This window comes from Schistocerca serialis, chromosome 1 (assembly GCF_023864345.2).
Source record: "Schistocerca serialis cubense isolate TAMUIC-IGC-003099 chromosome 1, iqSchSeri2.2, whole genome shotgun sequence".
NCBI lineage: Eukaryota > Metazoa > Arthropoda > Insecta > Orthoptera > Acrididae > Schistocerca > Schistocerca serialis.
This window is the reverse complement of record NC_064638.1, coordinates 875,671,964-875,690,511: the sequence shown is the minus strand read 5'-3', so window position 1 is coordinate 875,690,511 and position 18,548 is coordinate 875,671,964. Positions and strand designations below refer to the sequence as shown.

General features: G+C 37.0%; 1 protein-coding gene across 1 annotated transcript in view; it reads left to right on the top strand.

The window, feature by feature from the left end:
- LOC126486380 (uncharacterized) overlaps positions 1-17,442 on the top strand; it is a 53,296-nt gene extending 35,854 nt beyond the window's left edge. Inside the window, exon 4 of the mRNA XM_050108944.1 lies at positions 16,190-17,442. Within this exon, the coding sequence (XP_049964901.1) occupies positions 16,190-16,675 (486 nt within the window). The 3' untranslated portion in view covers positions 16,676-17,442. The remainder of the gene's footprint in view (positions 1-16,189) is intronic.
- Positions 17,443-18,548: the final 1,106 nt, after the last annotated feature.

The window sequence follows — 18,548 nt, the reverse complement described above, 5'->3', positions numbered from 1 at the left end:
AGAACAACACTGCAGCATAAGTTTATTTCAACCAAAATTGTTAAAATATGCAGCACCAACAAAGTGCGTAGGCTGCCTGTTACAGCTAACAATGATAATAAGACTATGCCCAGTAAAGTACTGTGGTGTCAGGCCAATGTTCAGATTGGTGATGGCTTTACATATTGATATGAAACCAGGTGTACATCTGTGCTTATCCCGACCATTTTGTGTAATTCTGTCTTTCTGCTACAGATTACCTTTTGTTGACCAAGATTTCTTTATAGAAATGTATTTAGAAATAGATTAAATTAGCATTCACATCCATTGTGCTGATGATTTGCAGGTTCCTTCTAAAGGTACCTGTAGTGAGCTCATTACTGTAATTAAGTTAATTGTTTATCTAATTAATAAGAGTCGTAGTTGTCATGTAGTCTGCTATGGCTAACTGGCCATCAAGATCTGGTACTCATGTAAAATTAGATGGTGATGAACATTTTTTGCATATGAGGACATAGTCAATAATATGACATCTTCTTTATACTTTTACAAAATTAGCTGCTTCTTGTTGTTTTTACATAGGTTTACAACAAACTTGTTCTTGTATTTGTGCCATTGTCAAGTGTTCCTGATGACTTTACATTTATATATCATTTTAATCTAGCTCTATGTAACGATACTATGATATTTTTATTTTATACTTAAATCTAGATGGAGTGACACCCATAAAACTTTTTGGAATGCTATTTCTTTTACTAACTAAGTTGTTAAAGTAGATCACATATTTACTTCCTATAGAAATTTATTGTCATTGTTTGACACTTGTCAAAGGACAGATTGTTCAATTGATGCATTATGTTTACATGTAATTTATATATTTGGTAGTCAGAAATATTTTTTGCTAGAGACACTTTGCATTATGTGGATGTGTGATCTTAGTGTTGTCTATTGTTTTCTGTTTATCGTGTATTGTTCAACGCTTTTCTTTTCTATTATATCAACTCAGTTTTACAGATAGTTTTTATGTTTGAGGTCCATTTGTTCATTTAGGGTGTCATTCGGATATCTGTGTGTGTATAAATTTTAGGTTCATCCAAAATGTTCATGTTTTGACCTTTTGGTATCCTGTGTAGAATTGTCATAGCATATTTGATTGTGTTCACTCTATGGTTTTTATTTCTGAAGTATAGGTAAAATGTAATTGGTTACACTAACAAAATAAAAACCACAGAGTGAACACAATCGAAAATGCTTTAAAAATTCTACATACGGTACCGAAAAGTCAAACTATGAACAATTTGGAAGAACTAGAAATTTATACACACACAAGTAGTTATCCAAGTGAGATCCTAAATGAACAAATTGATCACAAACAAAAAAACTATCTTGAGAACTGTAGTAATGTAACAGAAAAACAGGGATGGGCAAAACATATAAAACAGAAAACAATAGACAATATTAAGATTGCACATCTACATAATGCAAAATATCACTGATAAAAAATATTTCTGACCACCAAAGATATAATTTACTTGTAAACATAGTGCACCAATGGAACAATCTGTCATTTGACAAGTGTCAAACAAAAACATGAAATTTCTATAGGAGATAAATATGTGACATATATTAACAACATAGTAAATAAAAGAAATAATGTTCCAAGATGTTTTACGGGACATGACTCCATCTAGATTTAAGTATAAGATAAAAATATAATAGTGTTGTTACATGGATGCAGAATAAAATGATATATCAATGCAATGTCGTCTGAAACACTTGAAAATGACACAAATACCAAAACAACCTTGTCATGAACCTATATGAAAACAACAAAAATTAAAACTATCAGCTAATATTTTAAAAATATGAAGATGTCATATTATGACCTTTTGCAAGCTGCGGGCTCAGCAGAGAAGAGGTTATAGTCAATAATGTTGTCTACAAAGGTGAATGTCCTACATAGTTTTGATGGGAAACTTTATAACAAAGATTACACTGTAAATGTTCAGTAATATTTCTGTATCATTGTTTTGCTCAGACTCCTTAAAGTTAATTTTGGAATCACCAAAAATCATTATTTACTCTCTTTCAGCAGACATAACACAGTTTCAAAATTTTGTAACTACTTTTGAAAATTTCCCAGTGGTGATTGTTGGGGGGAGAGAGAGAGAGAGAGAGAGAGAGAGAGAGAGAGAGAGAGCACACGCGCCGGTGTGTGGCATATGCTGTGCTGTGATGTGATGTTAGGCATTATGACTTCACACGTAAATGCTTGCATGTGGTGATTATCATAAAAACTACGTGTGGCTATAGTTTGGAATTTGCAATTTTTCACATAACATGGACAACTGCTGCATTTTCCACATTGCTTCTACAATAGAAAGCAGCTAATTTACAGTCTTCAACATGCAACATTTCCATTCCCCCATTTACATGACGCTCAGTTAGATAAAGTACATCTACTAAATTTTTCACTTCATGTTTCACTTAGGTGTATTGTAATATTATAAACCTTGTTTCTCAAAGCTGTACTATAATGGTGACTGAAACTAAATGTACTCTCCAATTTATCTATTTCTGCAGTATTTGGAACATTGCGTACTTTAATCTCTTTCACTATTGTCTACCTGGAGGAAGAAGTTAGCCTGAAACGGAAGTCCCCCTCACACTGTCAATTACAGAAATTTGTCATGTGTGATACATCCCACCTTGTTCCCAGCGTTTTTTTAAGCTAAGCTGTTCTTTTCCTTCCTGTTGAGATGTAGTCTTCATTTTGTGTATTCTAACCCCTCAATAGCACCATCTGGGCATCTCTCATTTGGCTTTCTTCAAAGCCTGCAGCAACTCTCGAAGTTACCAGTTAATTTGTTTTATACCTTTAAGCCAAGTTCCAGGTCAGGACTAAAGCACGTATGCAGTTCTGTGACTTTTTAAAATGTATCGTGCCTGGATAGTTCAATCAGTGAACATGTGCCCATAAAAGATAATTGTTTCAGTTTGAGGCCTGGTGCAGCAGGCAGTTTTACTTTGCCAGTAAGTTTCAAATTGATGTACAGTCCATAGCACAGTGAATATTCATTCTGTGAAACAACTCATGTTTGTTATTCAGTTTGATAGTCAATGAGCTCTGCAGACTAATCCCTCTTTGTCACAACCTGTAATATTTTCCCATGTACCAGTTTGTTTCCTCTAACTGCCCTAATTCAAAATTTGTGGCCACAAGTTCTGCATGAAGGTCACAATTTCTAGCTTCCTTTCCAGAAAGTTTACATTCCTAATCAGGTACTCCTTTTTCTACTCCACTGCATTCGCCCATATCACACCAGAATTTATCACTGCATTCACCCATATCACACCAGAATTTATCACTACAGAACACCCACTCACCCACTTATATACAATGGTGTCCACATTTATCACCAAAAGCAGTAGAGGTATTAATAGATGGCAAAATCCGTATCACTTCAGGCCGGGGGGTTACCTTCATGGTCTTGGATGTTATTGAATTTAAGATAGGTTGGACAGGTTTTATTTTAAAAAGTAACATTTTTTTTTAACTTTGAAGGGTAAGATAGCTGATTCTTACTAATTTCTTTGTTACAGTGTTTATTTCCATTGTCTTTGTTGCAGTTATTTCTTATCACTTTCTTTGTTGCAGATATTTCTTACACTTTGTTGTAGTTTCGTGTCAATTTCTTTGTCATGATTGTTCAGCGCAGATTACTGTATTGTAGTTGTTAATGCTAGTTGTTTACAGAAGAGGTTTCTTAGAAACCTGAGACCATTCAGTGAGTTCTGTGTTTTCATGAGGAATTTGCCAGTTGACACAGTTGCATTGTGTTTTGTGATAAGGACTGAAATATCTTCTGACTGGGGCCACAGAAGAGTCAAGTGTGCTGACTATTTGCATACCTATAAAAGAGTGATATATAAGACAGACAAAAAACAGACTTTGTGCAGGTTGGGGATAAGTGTCCTCATTTGAAGCCTGTTTCAAAGTGAATATGTTTCCAGTGATGACTTTTTGTGTTCTAAATGTTTTGACAGAATAACAACAATGATGGTATTTGAACAAGGTGAAGCCTCCTGTGGTTCAGATTTTGCATCAATAGATGGAGAATTAAATACCCTGAATGTGTCAGCTACTACAGAGGTAGGTGTCAGTCCTGTTAATCCTGTTAAGAAACCATGGTCAGCGAAGTCAAGTATAAGCTCTGTGCATCAAAAAAGCGCAGAGAAATTACTAAAGCTATGGATGAATACACCACAGCAAAACTGACCACACACACTCTTCAAAGTAGAAATTCGATCTTCAGAAGAAAATTAATCAAAATACTCTTGCACCTCTTGCCAGAAATTTTTCACAAATGTCAATTCAGCTGTTGAATATTGTGCATCCTACAGTGAAAAGGTGCAAGTTTCAACTATTATTCCAGAGAAATTTTCAAAGAAAACAATTTTGAACCACGTCCCGTCAGTATCAAAGTACATTGTAGACAAATCAAGAAATGTGAGGTCTGTAAAAGGAGTCTTTGGAAGACCAGATCCCTATTATGGTCATTCTGTAGAAGCAGCTCAAGTTCAAATAGTGCAGTCATTTTATCTGGAAGATAAATGGGACTGTTCTCGCCAGAGTGCCAACAAGGAAGACACACTAACTGTAATAGTTGAAGGTCAAAAAGTTGTGAAAGTGAAGAGGTACAAGACTCACAGTATTAAAGAAACTTTTGCAATTTATAAGAGCAACTATACAACTTCTCATATTGGAAGATCAAAATTTTGTGCACTACGACCTAAATGGGTAGTTCCACACCCACCCAGAGGTGTCTATGTGTGTACTGTGTGAATTTTGAACTTTATGTGGTAACTTTGAAGAACTTACTGGAGCACATGACATATGACACCTTTACCTTTAGTAATGAGTGTGAAATCATTAGTAGTCTCTGATGTAAAGTGAAAGACTAGTCTCTGATGTAAAGTGAAAGACTTGTATTTTTCAAGAATGTGTCGACTGCCCTGGAAAGGGAGGACTGTCTTAACAGACACTTGGCGTGGAAGACGTGACAGATAACTCTGCCAAAATTACATACACAACATGGGAGGAAAATAAACTAATTAAGACAACTGTTGCCTTTGACAGTTTCATTGATGAACTTGGTAAATGGTCAGTGGAAGCAGTAGCACACCAGCATCTGAAGAAATTGCAACACCACCACATTGCAAAAGTGAAAGAGTGTGTACAGGCCGAAGAACTATATTAACTGCTTCACTGTGATTTTGCTGAGAACTGGTCTGTAACCCTCCCACAAGAAGTACAAGGATATCATTGGAGAAATGACCAGGTTTCAATTTTTACAGGAGTGACATATTTTCAAAACAAGACCGCAAGTGTTGCAGTTGTAAGTGATGACACAGGACATGAGTCAGCACATGGGGCTAGTGATGTGCAAAATTCTTCAACTGCAAACAGGGGCAGAGAAGATCATCATTATTTCTGATGGTGCTCCTAGTCATTTTAAAAATTGCTACCAGCTGTTTGAATGAAGTAAGTCGCTTGTGCCAAATGACTGGGAATACAGTGCTACTGGTCATGGGAAGGGGCCTTGGGATGCTGTAGGCAGCCTGCTGAAGCACCATGCTACAAAACAAACTTTACAGACCAAATACAGCTGCGATTCAGAATGCTAAGGATTTTACGAGAGTCGTGAAATCGTACACATCCACAGCCCTCATTCTTTTGTCCAAAGAGGAAATCGAAGAACTCCGTGAGAAGAAAAATGAAGAATGGTCCAAACAAACTACTCCTATGGAAGGAATTCAGAAGACACATTTTTGAACACAAAGTGATGGGCGAACTCATATTTCACGCACTTTAAAGAGCAAGAAAGAAGAAATATTGTTCATTCGATCAACACATCAGAAATAGCAGCATAATATTCAGATTCACAACCTGAGTAGGGGGACATTTTGTGTGTGTGTGTGTGTGTGTGTGTGTGTGTGTCTCCTGTATTGCAGAGAGATAATAGACACCAGTTATGAGTTAAATGAAATTGTAGTGAACTTTATGCTACCACATGGACCAGCTGCTGGATAAACAGGGCTATTTCAAATGATTGAAGCGCTTTCATAAATTCACTGTAGCTCCATTCATTGACATATGGTCACGACATACTACAGATACGTAGAAAAACTCATAAAGTTTTGTTCGGCTGAAGCCGCACTTCAGGTTTCTGCCGCCAGAGCGCTCGAGAGCGCAGTGAGACAAAATGGCGACAGGAGCCGAGAAAGCGTATGTCGCGCTTGAAATGCACTCACATCAGTCAGTCATAACAGTGCAACGACACTTCAGGACGAAGTTCAACAAAGATCCACCAACTGCTAACTCCATTCGGCGATGGTATGCGCAGTTTAAAGCTTCTGGATGCCTCTGTAAGGGGAAATCAACGGGTCGGCCTGCAGTGAGCGAAGAAACGGTTGAACGTGTGCGGGCAAGTTTCACGCGTAGCCCGCGGTAGTCGACGAATAAAGCAAGCAGGGAGCTAAACATACCACAGCCGACAGTTTGGAAAATCTTACGGAAAAGGCTAAAGCAGAAGCCTTACCATTTACAATTGCTACAAGCCCTGACACCCAATGACAAAGTCAAACACTTTGAATTTTCGGCGCGGTTGCAACAGCTCATGGAAGAGGATGCGTTCAGTGCGAAACTTGTTTTCAGTGATGAAGCAACGTTTTTTCTTAATGTTGAAGTGAACAGACACAATGTGCGAATCTGGGCGGTAGAGAATCCTCACGCATTTGTGCAGCAAATTCGCAGTTCACCAAAAGTTAACGTGTTTTGTGCAATCTCATGGTTTAAAGTTTACGGCCCCTTTTTCTTCTGCGAAAAAAACGTTACAGGACACGTGTATTTGGACATGCTGGAAAATTGGCTCATGCCACAACTGGAGACCGACAGCGCCGACTTCATCTTTCAACAGGATGGTGCTTCACTGCACTTCCATTATGATGTTCGGCATTTCTTAAACAGGAGATTGGAAAACCGATGGATCGGTCATGGTGGAGATCATGATCAGCAATTCATGTCATGGCCTCCACGCTCTCCCGACTTAACCTCATGCGATTTCTTTCTGTGGGGTTATGTGAAAGATTCATTGTTTAAACCTCCTCTACCAAGAAACGTGCCAGAACTGCGAGCTCGCATCAACGATGCTTTCGAACTCATTGATGGGGACATGCTGCGCCGAGTGTGGGAGGAACTTGATTATCGGCTTGATGTCTGCCGAATCACTAAAGGGGCACATATCGAACATTTGTGAATGCCTAAAAAAACTTTTTAGTTTTTGTATGTGTGTGCAAAGCATTGTGAAAATATCTCAAATAATAAAGTTATTGTAGAGCTGTGAAATCGCTTCAATCATTTGTAAATAACCCTGTAGGTTTCCAGCTGTAGGACAGCAAAAACACCGTCAGGACTCACCTCCTATTCACGTTGTTTTGAAGATTGTAAGTGCTCAAATTCCTATTGGTTCAACAGGCAGGCATCACTCTATATCAAACGAAGATACTGAAGCAGTGGAATGCATTTTTAGTCCATTGACTGGCTAATTTCAGTACAAAACAAAGTGCACAGAAGTTGTATAAATTGAAACCTTTAAGTGTTTGGACATATCACATACATTTTGGAACCATTTAAAATGCTTGGAAAATGAGTCTCTTACTCATCTTTCAAAACTAAAATTATGACCTAAAAGTGGAAGCTCTCCTTTTCAGGGAATGTAAATCTATATGGTACTAATCAACAGAAAAAAATCAATATTTTATGGATTGGCATTTTTGGGAAAAAAAAAAATTCTGTAAATTATATATAGAAAAAGTTCAGAATGCTATAGCAAAAGAACTTTGACAGATAAGTCCAAATGGAGGATTTCTTTGTAATAAAGCAATTATCTTTCAAATAAAAAAAACCCAACAAAACTGTTCCAGAGATAAAACATTTAAAAATTTTTTTCAAAATTTGCATCTTCTAAATGGTATGCGCACTGTCATCTTTGGAGGGCTATATCTTGGAGCAGAATTTTTTTTTGGAGAAAACGAAAAATAGGTGTTCCTTACTTACAAGGGAAGGCCTCAGGCACGGCCAACCGATTCGGCTCAGATTTGGCAGGTTGCTTGTGTACAACCTAAAACGAAGGACTCTTCTTAAGATATTTTGGGTGAACACCCTCGCAATTTTGAGAAAATCACCCCTAAAGGTTATGATGAGCAGTGGACTCAAAATTGGAGGGATTGATAGATAATTGTAAATAGAGCATTTTTCATCATCAGGTATGGGATCCTAAAACGCCTACTATTCCAGAAATCGACGAAAGAAACTTTTACAACTGTCGCTTCCGTACCCACATGGTAAACGCTTTTCGCCGACAGCGGCAATAACACAACGGCTAAGGTAACTGGCTGGGAATTTTCGTTTGTATTTTTCCACATCTCAATTGATAGGGATAGGAGGGTTAATAAGGTAAGTAAATCAATAAGGAATGATGATAATAATAATAAGGTAGGCAAACTAATTACCCAAATGCCGTGAGTTAGTAAAGTATTAAACTTTTAAGCCTTGTCACATGACAACAACTACGAATAACAGTGCTTCGAATTCTTCACGAGGGATCATAGATAGCTAACCGCACGACACTTGTTTACAGCGAGGCACGGGACATAATGCTCGCGGGGAGAGTTATGTTGTCCCAGTTGCCTCTTCGTCATATCATAGTTGTGAATCACGAAGAGAGAAGGTGTCCAGCACGAGCTTTATAGAAGTCAATCGGAAAGAGTTGTTTTCAATCATTAGGCTGCCGTGAACCTCGCAGATACATGTAGTGATTTTTCCATCATTAATGTGCCGAATGAAGTAAGTTTTGAGAATGAATACAGTGTTATTCAGTAAGTATCATATGACGAGTACTGTATGTAGTTTGTAGTAATTAGCTCGTCTTTTTATGCCGCAGTAACTAGTTATTATTTGTTGTCATATCTTTCAGGTGCATAATCTGAGTAATGGAGGATGTACACCCTTCTACTAGCAATGTAATATATAGTTGGGAGCCAGTCACAGACGATGGCAAGTGGGAAGTTACTGTTGCTGTGTTTTAGTTTGTAAAAGTGTTGCAATACAGATGCATTATCAATGCACTACCGGAAGCAGCCAGATCTGTTTCTCGGCATTGCAGATTGATAGGAACGACTGTCGTCGAGAGATTTTTGGAGCTAACGAACGAAATGACTTTTCTTGATACTAAAATACTATACCACGAAGATGAAGCAGAAGATGATTCAGTGGAAGATATCCCGACTAGTGATTCGCAAAATGTTCATAACACTTTGGAAATCTCCACATCTCTGGGAATATGTGCTTCATTTGTTTCCGATGAGCATTACGAAATGGTTACTAAACAATTTAACTAAAGCGCTATAGCCCTTGAAGCAAAAGTTAAGGCGGTAGCGCTAGCCAGGAATCATCCAAATTGGAACTTACAAACACTGCAAGAGAACGGAGCAACAACAGCCCTGAAACGGAAGGAGAACTTGAAATTGTGGGAAAGCGATATTGTTAAAGGAGGGACAAGATACGACAAATACCAGGCGATAAATAAGTGGACATACGGCCAATTTGTCAAGTCTCGTTGACGTAACGAGAATGTAACAATGAGAATACTTCAGGAGTGTGCTGCAGGTGCAGCTTTTCAGTATACGGCCAACAAGGATTTTATGTTTGCTGCATCATTATCTTGGGCAAGAAATTTCAAATTGGAGTATAAAATTCGTCACCGGCACCTCACTAAATACGTCTCTCATAAGGAGTTACAAAATATAGAAGATATACAGAAAGTGGCGGCTCTTTTCAACACGCAAACAGCGTCATTGATGACCGGTTTTAATCGTGATTACGTGATCAACACCGATAAAACTTGATGCAAGTAATGGGTGAACATTCGACGCACGTTATCGCGTAAGGGAGAAAAACGAACCCTTGTCGCAGTTGGCAGTAAAAACATACCAACACATTCGTACACGGCGCAATATGCCATTACAGCCTCTGGAAAAGTGTTGCCTAAGGTTTTCCTGTGTTTACAAGAAATGAATGTTACATTTGGTCCTCGGGTTATAGAAGAGGTCAATCGTTTAACCGACTCGTTTAAAAATGTTTACATTACCTGCTCCAAACTGACAAATGCGATTTACAGAACATTTCTTGAGAATGTTTTAAAACCATACGTTTCTGATAACAAGTTATGTCTAGTATTGGATTCCTGGAGTGGACAAAGTAGTACTACAATAAATGACCCAATGTTTATAGATGGCGAGGGTCAGCCGATGTGCACAGTACAAGTAATACTTCCAAACTGTACACCTATGTGCCAGCCGTGTGATGTTTACTTCTATCGCCAGGTAAAAACTTTATTTCCAGTGTGCTTCTGGAAACCCAGCGGGAATTGCACAACCGCATGGGTGCAATAACTATTTACAGCATAGTTCATAACCAGCTTTCAGCACCGGTTTTTCAGGCAATGATATCGTATGCGTGGTACGCATCAAAATTAATTCCCAAAAAAGATATATTTTTAAATGTAAACCAAGTTTGTTTTCCGCCGACTTTTCAGAAGGAACAGTGTAGCTTTCAAAAGATTGCATTCATTAAATGGTCTTGGTGCCGTGAGTATATTTGTTTCAAATTTTTATATGTTCGACGAAAAGTGAGGACACGTAACAGTGACTGGAAGAGCCATTGTAAAGTGACTTGGAGTAACTTTTTAGTTGTTTAATAACCCAAGAGGGTTGAGAAATTTATTTGCCTACCTTATTATTATCATTCCTTATTGATTTACTTACTTTATTAACCCTCCTATCCCTATCAATTGAGATATGGAAAAATACAAATGAAAAGAATAACATCCATTAGGTTTCTTCGAGATTCGAACCCGGGTTCTCTGATTCCCAGCCAGTTACCTTAGCTGCTGCGCTAAATTCAATAACATTGGAGACTATGAAGGTAAGATTTTTCCCTAGCCTACCTGAATTGGTACGGAGTATGCCAGGTATTAGTGTTAAACAAGTTAGAAAATTTAACTCGAGAGCACAGACACAACATAAAGAAAATAATTGTTCTCAAGTTAAAGAAAGTAATTGTTCTCGAGTTCATACCAGTAAGCAGTTTGCATTTTATTTTCTGTTGTGAATAACCAGACACTTGCATAACAACAAATTCTAACTAATTAAAAGTTATCAATACAGTGATATTAATCTTGAATGGAATGACCTCCTCAGTGCCTACAAGCATTGGTTTCGAAAACATTGATCATGTGAAACCAGCTCAGACTTTTCTCACATGACATATTGAAAGTTTTGGATTAAGGTAACTGGGTAGATGCAGTGTTTCTTGATTTCGATTCAGTACTGCACACACACACTTATTGTCAAAAGTACGATCATATGGGGTATGAAGTGAAATTTGGGAATGGACTAGGGAGGACACAGCATGTAACCTTGTATGGAGAGTTGTTGTCAGATGTAGAAGTAACTTCAGGTGTGCCCCAGGAAAGTGTGTTGTGACCGTTGCTGTTCATGTTTTATATTAATGACCTTGGAGACAAAATTTTAGTAAAAATCAGGATTTTTGCAGATGATCAGTTATCTGTGATGCGGTACTATCTGAATGAAGGTGCATAAAAATTCAGTCTGATCTTGATAAGATTTCAGCGTGATGCTCTAAATGTTCGGAAATGTAACATTTTTGCACTTAACAAAATGAAAAAATGTAGTATCCTACGACTGTAAAATCAGTGAGTCCCTGTTGGAACTGGCCAACTCATAGAAATATCTTCGTGTAACACCTTTTAGGAGTAGAAAATGGAATAATCACATAGGCTACAGGCTGAGTCATGGATAAACCAATTGGTAGATTTTGGTTTACTAGTAGAATACAGGGGAAATTCAATCAGTCTACAAAAGATGTTTCTTACAAATCATTCGTGCAAATGTTTCTAGAATACTGCTCAAGTGTGTGGGACACATACCAGGCAGGACTCGCTGGGGATATTGAATGTTTACAGAAGAGGACTGAATGACTGGTCACAGGTTTGTTTAATCCATGGGAGAGTGTCCCAGAGATACTGTACTGGATGACTCTTGAAGACAGACATAAACTACCATGAGAAAGTCTGTTAACAAAGTTTCAAGAACCAGCTTTAACTGATTGTTCTAGGGATGTACTACAACCCGTATGTATCTCTCGCGTAGGGACCTTGGGATAAGATAAGAATAATTTCTGCATGCACAGAGGCATTCAAACAGTCGTACTTACTGCACTCCATATGCGAATGAAACAGGAAGAAGAAACCCTAATAACTGCTACAAAGGGACTTACCCTTTGCCATGCACCTCACAGTGGTTTGCAGAGTATAAATGTAAATGTAGATGTAGAATGGGAAATACTGTTTTTTAATGTGTGTTGTTACAAAATTATGCTACAGACACAACTAATCAGGCATACAGTAATACAATGTTTCCAATTATTAATCAAATTAGTACACACAAACATTCAAATGATAATTGCTACACATGCTACACATGTGAAATTTAAGTAATGTATTATTAATTATTATGTAATTCAGATAGATTAGTTGTACATAGTGTTAGATTAAATAATTTATATGTAGATCTAATGTTACAGTTTTTCTCTTGGTGCAGTCAGTTGTGAGACAACAGGATGGAAGATGAATGTTGGTATGCTGGCTAAGTGCCATCACTATTCAAACTCCCCCCCCCTCCTCCCCCTTCTCCCCCCCCCCCCCCCCACACACACACACACAAATGCTCTATACTACCAAGAAAGAAAAAAAGAATCTGTATCTTCAGATAATAGTGGTAAATATAGTACAGCATCACCTTGCATATCATTTTTCAACTTCTGGTGCTCAGTTACAGCATAGGTCTGGCTGCTGTAGATTTAGTTGCTGCTTCCCAGACATTACAGAATTATGTAGCAAACACCATTGCAAACATCATTTCTGCTCATGGAGTAGGTACATGCCTTTACACCCATTTGATAGGCAAGATGCTACAATCTTGAAAATACTTTGGGACATTTCTGCTAGCACCCATTGGTACTGCTGTGATGAAATGGATTTTACCAGCATAAATTGTTCCTTGAAACTGAGTAGATGATAGCTGGTTAGAGACTGTGGACTAAGAAATGAAATGGAGAACTATCTATCTCTGTTGTATAATTTAAGTGAATCACTGATTGGTTAAAGCCATTTACACCCTTTTTTTTTTTTTTCTTTACCTTAGTAAAATCGTTCCAAGAATGTGTTCCAAAGGAAAACTTGTTCTCTATTAGAACCACATACATACACAGAAATTATCGATTTTTTTGATTCTCTTCCCTAGTATTCTTTCATAGTATACATCTCAATAAGTACCCCATAAGTCAATGAACAATACATGATGTACAGCACTTCATGCCATTATGCTGAGCACAAAATTTCGAAGGATAAGTAATAAATAGTTGCAAATAGTTAGTGTTACTAACTTATTTATATGTGGTAATTGCTGTACACCAATCCAGATATAAAATCTGGTTTGTAGTATAAGCTTAATTCTATTTTCATGTTTTCCATTGTATGCCTTTCAGTGCTAATAATACATGGAACATTTTCAGTTTGTAATTTTACATAGTTTAATGTTCTGTACAACTGTAGGGGCAAACTTTTATCATGTTTTAAACGTATTTTGCATTGACTCATGCCTCTAAGGTAATTAAACCTTTGTATATTTGTCATTTGATGGACTTCAGGTAAGCTTTAACTTGCAGAGAGGATATTAATACTACATTTACGCAAGAAGAAAGTCATTTATTTCTCAGTTCAGTATGTCAAGTTTCACTCACTCATCCCTTGTGTGTTTTCTTGCTGAATTAGCTCCAGCTTTTATCTTTTTCAAGGTGAAGGCCTAGTTTTTGTATTAATTGTCATCTTGGGCTCAATCATTCTATTTTAAAATGCAGATTCTGTACTAGAATACAAAAATTAAAGAATTACCGCATTCAGAAACATTAGGGGCTGACAGAAATTTGTAGGTGTGACCTCTGGCTGTCTTGGTAGCAGTCAGTATGCAGTAATTAGTCAGGATGAGATAAGATTCAGTTTTCATTCTATAGACCCAAAAATGAGATGATTCTTGTGGGCATGGAACATGTCAGAAAGTATAACATAAAACACATAGAACATTTGATTATAGGAACCACTTCCCTGATCATTTGTTAGGAGATTGTCAAAATATGTTAATACATTACAGTAAACTGGAACTGCTAATATTTACAAAATTAATACATTTTATGGAGTTATAATAAATTTTTTACACACAAAGTGCTATGAAAACTGAAATCCAACAGATACTTTTACTTAAGTTGGTCCAGCAGATATTCATCTATAGAATAAAAGGAGTTACCTACCAAAAAGTCTTTCAAACTCTGTTTAAACTGTGCTTTATCTGAAACCAGGTTTTTAATGGTTGCTGGCAGTTTATTGAAAATGTGTGTTCCTGAATATTGGCCCCTTTTTGGACCAAGGTAAGTGATTTTCGGTCTGTGTTAGTGCATATTCCGTATGATTCTACATGACATAATAGGATCATAATAGAATGAAAGCAAGCAAAGTATGAAGGTTTTTTAATACTTCTATCTCCTGCATCTGACGTCATTCGCATTGGGAATACCGACTTGTTTAGGAGCTTCTCAACTGAATTTATTATCGAGTTGTAATCCCAGAAATTTAACACTGTTAGCCTCTTCGATCTGCATGTCTTCATATGTTATATACCAGCTGGAAGGAAATCTCTTTACATGTTCTTATTAATGTCAGTGAAAATTTGATTAGCAGCCCTTTCTAAGTCTGTCATTGGTTTACTGTTTATTGCAATGTTTGTATCATCTGGAAACAAAACAAACTTAGCATCTGGAAATGTAACAGATGAGGGGTCATTAATGTACACAAGAAAAAGCAACTGACCCAAGATGGAACCTTGAGGAACACCACTCGTAATTATTTTCTCGCAACAACACCCTTTATTTCCTGTTAGTTAGGTAAGACTAATCATTTCGCAGCACTGCCAGTGACAGCATAATATTCTAATTCACTTAAGAGAATGCTGTGATTCATACAGTCAAAAGCTTCTGACAGGTCACAGAAAATACCAGTTGCCTCTAATTTGCTATGTAATGAATTAAAAGTACATTCTCACTCTTTAAGTGTAAATAGCCTTCTCTATATTGGAACCCTTAAGGAACCCAAACTGTGATGTGGATAATATATTATTTGCTGTCAGATGCTCAAGAAGACACTCGAATGCAACCTTTTCAAATATTTCATACAGCGTTTTGGGGAATGCCAGCATTGCAGTAGCAGAAGTGCTTTCCTTGTGATCATTTGTGAAAGCACTAAGCCAGTTTTCCATAGAGTTGAACTACCTGGTGCCTGGGGCACAGGACCTGGTAACTCAGTTCTGATTATGTGAATATAGTGCATCGTGTCACAGGATGTGTAATAGTTGACGTGTCAGAAAATTCAGGCTTCAAATTATTATAGGATCTGTCCTACCTTTCACAAGCAGGAAACGCATTTTCTTTAAGTGTTCAAAGCCAAAGTGATCATCGGGTAAGATTTAATGCCTTTGACAGTCAGTTTTCTCATCGTGTTCCTGTACATAATGTGGTTTTACCATGTGTCATGTAGGACTTCGGTATGTGTGGAAGAATGTTCCATATGTTTTGAGCCTTTAGCAAGCACAATATACAATGTGTCAAAACAAGATGCTTGGTTGCACCCTTGTGTGAGTTACAGTGCACTTCAAAATGACAATGACACTGAAACTGGCTGACAGTTAAATGTAAAAAAAAAAAAAAAAAATGTGTTCGGCAAAATACAGATTTGTGAGAAAACAGTTGCTTTTTATAAATTCATGGTGGCTGTGGAACCAAACACAAAGAAGAATATCAAAGATGTTATACTTTGGTCCCTCTTCACTCTCCAGTTTTCTTCCAGTATTGAAAAGTGACTATCAGCTCATGTATTTATTTATTGTGTGTGCTTGTGTGCGTACATTTTCAAAGTGCTTGGTGTTTTTATCAGTTCCTTATTGACTGTGTGCTCTGCAGGTAACATTACCATCAGCAGCTGCCCTTTTGTCTTCTGCTCGAAGTGTTGCTGCAGGAAGACGACCTGTTGAGACAATGGGTCACAGTACCTCATCAAGCTCCTCTTCATCTTCAGGAAGTGACGATGCAGACTCCAATTATGAGAGTGCTTCAGATGGTGGAGGCGGAGGTGGTGGCGGAGGGGGTGGCAGTGGCAGTGCAGTTGGTGCTGGTGTAGGTAGTGTGACAGTTGCAAGAACAGGTGGCACTGCAGGAGCAGAGGTGGAAAACTCAGGAAATAAGAGTGAGAACTTATACTGTTATTGTCAGTGTCCGTATGATGAGGTTTCTGAAATGATTGCTTGTGATGGCAAAGACTGTCAAATTGAATGGTTTCACTTTGAGTGTGTGGGAATTATGGTACCACCTAAAGGAAAATGGTTTTGCCCTGACTGTCGGAAGAAATCATCTGCCTCAAGAAGTGGTGAATACTTGCTGCATGCGTAGGTTTTGTGTGACAACTGATAAAGATTGCTTGTCTTAGATTTGCCTGAAGTGGACCAATTCGGGCAATCTAATATTCTTGTGCATCTGATTTATATAGACTGTGTGTGTGTGTTTGTGTGTGTGTGTGTGTGTGTGTGTGTGTGTGTGTGTGTGTGTGTTGTATTGTATTGTATTGAATGTATGTAGTCATGAGTGGGTGTTTTTCAGCTGGAATTTTATTATGCATTTTCCAGAAAGTGGATGGAAGTCCAAAAAGTTTTGTTATATACAGTAGTGTCTCGGCTATCTGTCATCTTGTAAATAATTTTAGTGTTTCTATGTCGGATCAAATTTTGTTTGTTTCTTTTTTGTCCTGTCTTCATCAAATGTTGCAGTATTCAGTGAGTTAAAATGAAATTTACAGGAATGTGTATATTTTATTGAAATGATAATTAAGGATCTGACAAATTTCCTCGTATATTGAGATCAGCGTTTTTCCACTGCGTTAAGAGAGAGAATGAATTCATTGTGATATTATGTATGTTCATGTGAACACTATTTAAATAATATAAAACATGCTTTAATGTTAACTGTGTGTATACAAGTATTTTTATTTTAAATATTAGTCAGAAAACTTTTATTAGTTAAGCAAGAAACTATGCCAGAAAATATGATATGTAGAAAACACTGTACATATTGATTACTTAAATACCATTAATGTTGATGTAGGTAATAAAAATGGTATATTGTAAACATTTTAATTATACTGTTTAAATCACAGAGTAAAAAGTTTTAATATATACTATCTTGTAAATTTACTGATAATCCATGTATTTCTACATAATTACCTGTAACTGCATATTTCTTATTACATGGATATAAATGTTTATTTATAATTCATTAGGTTTCAGTGTATAGAGTTTCCTGTTTATATTCCTGGAACTCCCAGAATATCTTCAGCAAGCTGATTGTATGATAGGGCCTGTCAGACAAAAAGAGATTGTAATTATTTTCTCATAATTGTATACCAGTTTCAAAGCAGCTAACATATTTGCCAAGTCCATGTACTTTATTCTGAAACTGGCTGCAGTTGGAATTTTTATTTTTTGAGCTTCTGAAAGAGACTGTTAGTGAAACTAAATAAGAAGTTGGGGCAGTCTAATTGCTAAATTAATTCTGTCTTTACATCTTTCAAAACCTATGCATTTTGTTCATTTATTATGCTACAAACATTCTGTAAGAAATGCAGGGGCACTCTGTGTCCAGTATGTAGTTAATAACCACTTCAACTATTCTCAGTATCGCACCAAACAGTGTTGCAGAAATTGGCAGTTCAATTTACATGGAACTCCCACAAACTAACATGTAGACCTAAGTTTCTCTTCACTTAATTGCAGGAGTATTTTTCGCTTTAACAACTTATTACAAAATTATAACCACATGCTTGTCTCACCAGAAACAGATTAAACCAAATAATTTTATTTTATGCATGCTGCCAGTTCATCATTATTAGCAACAGTGGCTACTAATACACACAAGATGTTGGAGTGACATTCAGAAGAAAATAGTAATACTCTTACTGTTGTGTCATCAGGCAAGATCAGCAGAAACAGATCTATAAGAAGAATCAAAGAAATAGTCCAATGTAAATAGTAATTTTCAATGTTGTACTCTCATGCAAAGCAAACATACCAGTGGAAGATAACTGGAGGTTCCAACTAAACCTTAGGTTAGGTTTAAGTGTCACCTTAGGAACCTACCAGTAAACCCCCTATTCTTTAAAGAATATGAAGAAATTATAAGAAGATAACTTCAAACTTCTGTTTAATGTGTCAAATATTTCACGTTACACATGTAAGTGAGAAAAATTAAGAAAAGGTTTGAAGGTATGTAT